Source organism: Hipposideros armiger, unplaced genomic scaffold (assembly GCF_001890085.2).
Source record: "Hipposideros armiger isolate ML-2016 unplaced genomic scaffold, ASM189008v1 scaffold_141, whole genome shotgun sequence".
Classification (NCBI taxonomy): domain Eukaryota; kingdom Metazoa; phylum Chordata; class Mammalia; order Chiroptera; family Hipposideridae; genus Hipposideros; species Hipposideros armiger.
The window spans coordinates 2,312,149-2,320,961 of NW_017731491.1; the positions used below are offsets into that span (position 1 = coordinate 2,312,149).

The window sequence follows — 8,813 nt, forward strand, 5'->3', positions numbered from 1 at the left end:
GGAAAGGACATTGGAAATGGGAACCTGGATGTAACTGAGTCCAGTTTTGTGTCCTTGGGCAGATCACATAGCTTCTCTGAGCCTGACTAAACCGGGGATAACCCTCCACCTCATGGGGTCACTGGAAAGCCCCTGTCCTTCTCCTATCTGCTCTCCAGATGAGTTCAGCCTCCTCCATTGTCTCCTAACCTCCCTTCTTCAGGCTCAGGTGGGACCCAAATCCATGTGGCTCCAGGTGGCTTTCTCAGGACTAGATACCCTGATGGGAAAGGGGCTTCCAGCCCCAATATCAATGTTTAACCGGATGTGCCGGTCAATATTTACCAGAGGAGAAAGCAATCTGAACAGGGGTTGGCTGAGAGCAAAGGTCCTGGTGGAAGAGGAGGGCTCAGCTGGGCTGGCTGGAGCCCGAGCAGAGCGTTGGGAGCACCCAAGTGGGGCCAGAGGGACATTGTGTTCAGCAGAGAGGAGCCTGCCGAGGTAGGAGGGGAGGGGTGGCTCGGCCTGCTCCTCAAGCAGAAAAGGAGGTAGGAGCTGCCCACCCCGCTAAGGGGGTCTGGGCTGAATTTATTTAGGAAGCCTGTCATTTCCCCCACCTCCTGGGGTGATGGGGGGCAAAGGTGGGAGTCCAGGAAGAGTCTCTCTGGGACTTGGAAAACTGGAGGGCTTTTCTTAACAGAAAGATTCAAGGGCCCAGGTTGGGGATCAGGGCCATGGCAAAAGGCCCTTGTATGTGATGAGGGTGAAGCCAGGGGTGATAAAAGGATCCTCCAAAATGACTGGCCCTAAGATGGGGGTGGGGTGTGTGTGAGACATGCTCCAAGGCTAGACCTAGATCTGCCCATCCCCATCCCCTCCTGCCAGCCTGGCTTCCCGGAACCAGCCTGGGGGCAGCGTGTTTCCCATAAGTCCAAAGGTGGCTCTGGCCAGAGTCATTCATTGGGTTCTGCTGTTAGGTCAACAAGGTGGCTCTCAGGGCCACCCCACTACCCCTGCTGACACGTCAGGGCCTTCCAGGCCCATCTACCCTTGTTGGCAAGACTAGACCAGACCAGTCAGAAAAGGTGGGCCAGGTGGATAGCAGGTGGGATATGAGTACTGGGGAATGGAGCCCCAGTGAAGGGCAGGGTTCTCAGGGGAGGGACCTTGGGCTCGGCTGACAACAGCCATGACTAAGTGCCAGGCATTGTACTCAGGGTTCACAAAGACCGTCTTATTTTGGTCCTCACAATTCCCATGGGAGGAGGTTGGGACTTGTGCCATCATTTTACAAGATAAGGAGAAGCCCAGAGGGGTTAAGGGAGATGTCCAAGGTCCTCTGGCAGGAGTCAGAATCAGGATTCCAATCCAGGACTGACTCACAAGGCCAGGCCTTGAAGAATGAGGACTTTTTTCATTTTGATAATATTTCCCCCCTGCGAACCAAAACATTTTCAGTGCATGAAACGTGAAAAACCAGAGAACACAAAGAGGGGAAAAACAATTCAGGGGAGAAAATCCTACCCTTCAGAACTGAGAGCCACTGTTCATGTGTTGTGGGGGAGGGGTTGCAGCTGGCGTTGTCCCCTCAGCGGTGATGGCTCAGGGCTGACAGTCAATGATCATGTGGGTGGGATTCCATGGTGGGTGTGGTGGTTTGGCCTCGGGTAGCCTGTCAGATAACTAGTGACAGTGTGTGTGGGGTGGGGGCGAGGTGGGAACCGAGGCTTCCTGTCCCTCTCAGGAACATGGTGCTGCTCCGGGGTCTCCTGGTGCTCAGCTTGTTCTGCCTGCAAGGCCCCTACTTGGTGGTGAGCCTGGGCGGTGGTCCGGGTCTGGGTGGGGAAGGGAGGTGGGCATGGGAGAGGCCAGAGGTCTGAGGGGGAAGAGGAGGAGGGCTGGGTGGAGGGAGGGTTTGGCTCTGAGGGGGTTCCCCCTCCTCTCCTCATCCCTTTCTCAACAGTTCTCTCCAGCGCGTGCCATGGAGCTCTGGGACCAGCAGGTACTAGCGAGTGAGGGGACATGATGGAGAGGGAGGTTCTGATGGAGAGAGAATCCCTCACCTGTGGCTTCTGCAGGGTGGGGGACCTGTGGGAAGGGTGCTCTCCCTCTGTTTTCTCCTTTCTTCAGATAATGCTTGGGGCAACTCAGGAGAAGCTGTCCCCACTTAGCTTCCTCAAGATGGGCAACCAGGTACAACCAGGTGGGGCTGGGGAAGAGTGGGCGGGGCCCGAGGGAGGAGGGCCAATCAGCAGGGTCGAGGGAACTGGGGGCGTGGCCGTGAGGCTGAGACCTGAAGGGGAAGGGTGAGAAGGACCAGAGGAAAGAGATCCAGTCCCCAGAATGCCATTGCCTGTGTGACTTGTGTCAGGACTGGGACAAAGGCCCTGCTGCCCCCAGCCACGGGGCTATGAAGGAGATCTTCAGCACAGAGCCCGGAGCTGACCCCTGAACCCCACTGACCCCTGATATATCCCTGCAGGAGTCTGGTGGCCAAGCTGCCATGAAGAAGGCCACAGGAGACTGCAAGGAGGCCCCAACTCCAGAGCAGACCAGCAGGCTGGCCCAGGCCATGATGGCTTTCACCACGGACCTCTTCTCCCTGGTGGCCCAAAGGTCTACCAGCCCCAACCTCATCTTGTCGCCTCTGAGTGTGGCCCTGGCACTGTCTCACCTGGCACTAGGTACTGTGGCAGGACCTGTCCAGACCAACAGAGCCGGGAGGCCAGTAGGAACTCACTACTCCAGAGTTACTCCTCTGTCAGGGTCACTTGGACGTTTGGTAAAAAATACAGGCCCACCTCCAGTCTCTGTGAATCAAATGTTCAGGGATTGGGCCTGGGATCTGTTTCTGGTGACGTTTATGCAAGAGCTTGATAGCTACAATGTCTCCGTTGGACTGGAGGGTCTCATTGGGGGAAACTGAGGTCCAAGAAGGGCTGACAATGTTCATGAGGTCGCCCAGACTGTCAGCAGCAGAGATAAAAGTAGAACTTGGGAGTCCTGTCACTCAGACCAGTTCAGTGGACATGGGAGGACAGTGTGGGGTTCCACGGGCATGCTCCCCATGGGTACTCAAGAGGGACTGGGTGGGCAGTAAGGGCGGGACAGAACCTGAGCCTGGGCCACAGCCGATGTGGTCTCCTCCAGGTGCTCAAAACCAGACACTGCAGAGGCTGCAGCAGGTGCTATATGCAGATACAGGGCCCTGCCTCCCCCACATGCTGAGCCGCCTCTGCCAAGACCTGGGCCCTGGGGCATTCCGATTGGCTGCCAGAATGTACCTGCAGAAAGGTAGGTGCTGGTGGCAGGGAGCTCCCTCGGTAGTGCCCCGGGGTGGATGGGTGAGGGAGATGGGCTTGGCCTCAGGGAGCCAGTCGGAATCATGGGTGGCTGTGGAGCCTGAGCCCTGAGAACAGCTTGTGGTCCCTTCTGTATAGGATTTCCCATCAAAGAGGACTTCCTGAAACAATCAGAACAGCTCTTTGGTGCAAAGCCCATGAACCTGATGGGAAGGAAGGGGGATGACCTGGCGAATATCAACCAATGGGTGAAGGAGGCCACGGAGGGGAAGATTGAGGATTTCCTTTCAGAGCTGTCAGATGACACGGTGCTGCTTCTCCTCAATGCCATCCACTTCCAGGGTGCGTTCCTCCGCTTCTCAGATTCCCCCATCCTGGAGATCCTACCCCTGCCCTGTAGACTGAGCTGGCTGTGCAGCCTTTGTTCTGGGGGTCCCTTTTTCTCCTCAGGGCCGGGCCAAGAGGCACGGAGCTCTCTGGTTGTAACTTGGGGAAGGATAAGGGACAGGTTATGGAGTGGCAGGGAGGAGGCCCAGGAACTGGATGGGGCTGCTGTGGAGAGAGCACCCTAGGAGGAAACCAAGTCTGAAAAATCCCAAGGGGAGGTTCCTGGGAGCATGGCAGGGCATGGGAGAATACAAACCCACATTTCAGAAATGCTACGGAAAAGAGACTTCAGATCAACTCGGTGGGATGGGGAAGAGGCTGGTGGTATAAAACATACCCTGGTCCCAGTCTATGTGGCCCCTACCCTCTGCTGGCTGCAGGTTTCTGGAGAATCAAGTTTGACCCGAGCCTCACCCAGAGAAAAACTTTCCACCTGGACAAGCAGTTCATGGTGCCAGTGGACATGATGCAAGCTCACTCGTACCCTCTGCGCTGGTTCTCGCTGGAGCAGCCTGAGATACAGGTCACCCTTGATTGCCCAGGCTGGGCCTGGGTGCTGGGAGGTGGGGAAGGGGGTAGGGAGGCTTTGGAGCAGGCACGGGGTGGGGAGGTAGGCCTCTACCCTCCTTGCAGTCATGTCCCTGGGGCACATGGTTCTAAAAGGTCTCCTATGCCCACCCAAGGGGACTGAGGCTCCAGGCTCTTCGAGGTTCATTCATTCAACAAACAACACTGGGGATTTGCTATGTGCCAGATGCTGTTCTAGGCACTGGGACTTTAGTGAAACACAGGGGGAGCCCAGATCCCTGTTCTCAGGAGGGAAGACACACAGTATACAAGCACATACAAACTGACAGGATAATTTCAGATAGTGATAAATACTATGAAGGAAAACATTTAAAAAGGTGACCTATTGGTGACTGGGTAAGGTATTTTAGATAGAGTGGTCAGGGAACATTCTTTGAGGAGGGGGCACTGAGTTGAGACCCAGGTAATCTCTAGTTATGGGAGTTTATTACAAGGCCCCATGGGTTGTAGGGCGGCACAGGGGCCACCCCAGCAGCCATGGAGCCACTTGGCACCCCCAAGCCCCTCAGGAAGATGTGACCTGAGCTCTAACAGTGTTTCTTAGAAGGGAGGATGTGATTAGGATGGATTTGTCAGCATCGTGATAGAACATTCTGATTGGATAGAGCGCTGTGCCAAGCCATTTCAGTGTGGCCTCCCTTGCTTCTAGCCGAAATGTGGTCCCCTTGGCTTGGACACTGATCCCTGGGCCAGTCAGCTGTGGCTGAGGTGGCAGTGTTGGGTAATTTCATAAGGCCAACGTGACCCAGGCCACAGTCACTTCTGCAGCCCTCCTGAGGGGTGCTGGGGCGGGGCAGGTCCTTAGACCAGCATCCCAGCTTCTCTGTAGTTCACCCTGAAAGGAGGATGGTCGGGTTTACCTCCCCATCAACTTTATTCCTGCTGCTCCTTTCCTCTCTTCCTTCACTCTGTTGTCGCCATGCCTTGTCCTCCTTGCCCTTCCTGTCTTCAGGCACTCTGCAAGCAGGCCCAGGCAGCCAGTTGCTGGCACCCCTCCTCCCATCTGCAGGGGTCCTGCCACCTGGACGCTCTGCCTAGAGCCTGAGGAGCCACAGCTGCCAGAAACCATTGAGCCCAGTGTTTTTCACACTTCTTTAGCTGCAGAAGCCCCGTTCACATGAAATCTTATCCCAAATCACAATTAATACACACAGCTGGGCAAAGTAAGTCGCTGTGGAAGGTGAGAGGGGTTGAGAAAGTACCACCCTTTGCAGAGGCTGCTCTGCAGAACCTAGGGCAATTTGAAGACCAACAGCCCAAGTCCACTGCACACATGGAGAAACTGAGAGGGGAACGCAGGGGATTCTTCACCCCAAGTCACAGGGCTAGCTGGTAGCAGATGAAGAGAGAGAAAAACACCATTTATCGAGTGCAGCTTATATGCAGACATTCTGTTAGAAGCTTTAAAAGTGTTACCTCTTTTGGTCCCATGTCAGCCTGCCATGTGGACAGATAGCATTACTCCACTTCGCAGGTGAGGAATTGGAGGCTCAGGGAGGCTGAGCTCATACCTGAGAAGGACAGACTGGAACCCCAGCCCATCGGTCTCAGAAGTGCCTGCTGGCCTAGAGCCCACCTAGGTCTGGGGGCTTTCTGGTCCTCATGTTGTCTCCTCCCCTTGTCTGTAGGTGGCTCAATTCCCCTTTAAGAACAACATAAGCTTCGTGGTCATTGTGCCCACCTACTTTGAGTGGAATGTGTCCCAGGTGCTGGCCAACCTGAGCTGGGACTTCCTGCACCAGCCCTTGCTACGGGAGAGGCCCACCAAGGTCCAGCTGCCTAAGCTGCATCTAAAATATCAGCTGGACCTGGTGGCCACCCTCAGCCAGCTGGGTAAGGAGGATGGGCATGGGGCAGCCCCTGAGGCCAGGCTGGGCAGGGTGGGCGAGGAGGAAGCCTCCAGCTGGCAGCAAGTCTGAGACCAAGCTAGTCTTGTGTCCTGGCCTTTTCTGAGGCTTAGGAAAGTGAGAGGGTTTGATGTGAGCCCCTGGACCCTCTTGTCCTGGGGTGGGCTAGGCGGCCCAGGGAATGAGGACATGCTCTGCCCAAGGCAGCATTGCAAAGAATGCCAGGTGGAGAGCCTGGGGTGGCACGTGAGTCTCGCTGGCTCTCCTCCAGTGGCATTGTACTAGGCACTGGGAGCCCACTGTGTACAAAGAGCTGTCTAATGGAGCGGGCAGATGAGGAATCAGGTCCTTACAATTCAGCATAAGTCAGAAGACAAGAGGGCTCCTCTCCAGTTCACCTGGGGGAACATTAAAAAGGCACCTCTCTGGACTTGGGAGCAGTGGATCAGGGAAGGCTTCCTGGAGGAAGTGACACTTCAGCTGATACTTGAAGGTTAAATAGGAGTTAACCAGGGATCTGTGGGTTCAACGTATTCCCTGGCCAGGATGCCAGACACCCTCCCAAGCAGGTCCAGGCAACCTGTGGGGCGGAAGGCAGCTCTGACCAGCCATCTCCTGCCCTGGGCAGGCCTGCAGGAGCTGTTTCAGGCCCCTGACCTACGAGGGATCTCGGACCAGACCTTGGTGGTGTCCAGCGTACAGCATAAGTCCACTTTGGAACTCAGTGAGGCTGGCGTGGAGGCGGCTGCAGCAACCAGCTTGGCCATGTCCCGAATGTCCCTCTCTTCCTTCAGCGTAAACCGCCCCTTCCTCTTCTTCATTCTTGAGGACACCACAAGCCTACCCCTCTTCGTGGGCAGTGTGAGGAACCCCAACCCTGGAGCGCAACCGGAGCACAAGGAGCAGCAGGATTCCCCCGATAACAGGGACTCCTTCCAGCACCACAAAGCCTTCCCCCGTGGAGACAAGCCCTTTGGCCCTGACTTGAAACTGGCGCCCCCTTCAGAGGATGATTACCCCCAATTTAGCAGTCCCAAGTGAGGCGCTGTGGGCTCCAGCATCCCGAGTCCCTGCCTGGACCAGCCTCTCAACTCATGTGACTCTTTCTAAACAGCTTGGTGGGATTAGGGGCAGGGCCTGGGTGGGCAGGCTGGCAGGGGAGAGGAGCCTTCTCTCTGTCTCCTCTTGGGGAGTCTGGGGTCGGCTGGGGCTGGAAGGAGGGGCAGCTGTGCACTCACTTTAGTCAGGAAGGGAGGTGGGTTATTCCTTAAGTCTGTTGGGGTACCTCCACGTTTGTTCCCAGAAAGCGGGACAGGAAGGATTGGATACCCTGGCTGGGGAGAAGAGAGTCAGGCCCTGGGGGCGGCTGTAGGGCAGAGCACTGTCCTGGGGTTAGACGCTGTGGGTCAGCCATGTCCTGCTCTGTGGGCAGAGGTCGAGTGTCCCACATGACTACCTCTGCCATCACCTGTCCAAGGCCCACCAGCCTCCAGCCCAACCCCGAGCCCTGTCACTTCAGTCTCCCTGCTGGTCCTTAGAGATGTGGACACTGCCAGGACTTCCTTTTCTTCCTCTCTCCCCTTCCTCCTCTGCTGGGGGTCTCAGGGGCTGAGGGGGGTGGCATTAATTCCTTAAGGCTCTTTTGTAAAGTTTTTGTAGTGATTTTTATGCCTCCTGAATAAAGAATGAATGGGCTGCTTCGATGTCACTGTTCTGGGCATGAGAGGGAATAGGGGCGCTGGAGGAACGCGGGGAGGGGGCCACAGAGCAGACGGCACTGAGAGCCAGGCTGGGCCCTGAGGAACAGCAGCCTTCTCTGTGCCACGTTTGGTCTCTGGCCACTCACCAGCCCTTCTCCACCGTGCAGTCCCCTCTGACCTCTCCAGCCCTCTCCAGGACTGGCTCTGCTCTCAGCCTGTTCCCATCTACAGGCCTCAGGCAGCTGGCAACAAGGGCGGCTCAGAATAGTGCCAGCCTCGGGGTTTGGGAGAAGAACTGGCAATTAGGGAGCTTGAGGAGTTTCTAATTACATGCTGGCCCCTCTGTCAGGAGCTGGCGCCCGCCAGCCGGGGGGGCCAGCTCCAGCTGGAGGCTGTCAGCGCCTGAGGATTTGGGGGAAGCGGTTGGGGCACAGGGCTGGGAACAGCATGGGTGTCCACATGGGCGGGCCCCTGTCTGTGAGTGCAGGGTGTCCATGCAGCAGCAGACACCTGCAGCCCTGAAGTGCGTGATTAAAAGCAAGCACCTGGGATGGAATCTTGCTTCTCACAAACTAGCAGGGTGGGGAGATAGGTCATAAATAAACAAGGGAACTATAAGGTGTGTCAGAGGGTGATAAGAGCTAGGGTGAGAAAAAGCAGGGAGGGTCTCCCTGAGAAGGTGACGTTGGAGCAGAGACTTGAAGGAGGTGAGGGCACCATGGAAACCTGGGGAAGAGCGTCCTATACAGAGTTCCTGAGGTGGGAGCCTAGTTGGAAGGTTCAGGATGAGCAGGAGATCCGTGGGGCTGGGGTGGAGGGAGTGACGGGGGAGGAGTAGGAAAGGGTCAGAGAGGAAGTGGGGACAGATCACGGAGGGTTTTCTGGCCACTGTAAAGACTGTAGTTTTCATCTTAGGAGAGGTAAGAAGTCATTGGAAAGTTAAATCAGCGAGCCCACCACCTTAACTTTGCCTCCTGTCTTTCCCAGCTCTCTCCTCCTCTCTGTTACCA

The 8,813-nt window shown here is 56.3% G+C and overlaps 1 protein-coding gene across 3 annotated transcripts; it reads left to right on the forward strand.

The window, feature by feature from the left end:
* The first annotated feature begins 357 nt into the window (after window positions 1-357).
* On the forward strand, window positions 358-7,798 carry SERPINF2 (serpin family F member 2). 3 transcript variants are annotated; one of them, XM_019650447.1, is made up of 10 exons: window positions 358-480; window positions 1,724-1,790; window positions 1,943-1,981; window positions 2,110-2,172; window positions 2,462-2,663; window positions 3,130-3,273; window positions 3,420-3,623; window positions 4,049-4,191; window positions 5,885-6,089; window positions 6,732-7,798. In XM_019650447.1, the coding sequence occupies exons 2-10, from the start codon at window positions 1,728-1,730 to the stop codon at window positions 7,142-7,144; spliced, it is 1,476 nt and encodes a 491-aa protein (XP_019505992.1). In that variant the 5' UTR covers window positions 358-480; window positions 1,724-1,727; the 3' UTR covers window positions 7,145-7,798. The 3 variants fall into 3 exon arrangements, with proteins under 3 accessions (XP_019505992.1, XP_019505993.1, XP_019505994.1); XM_019650448.1 differs by having other exon boundaries at window positions 445-527; XM_019650449.1 differs by lacking the exon at window positions 358-480 and adding an exon at window positions 932-1,064.
* The last annotated feature ends 1,015 nt before the right edge of the window (window positions 7,799-8,813 follow it).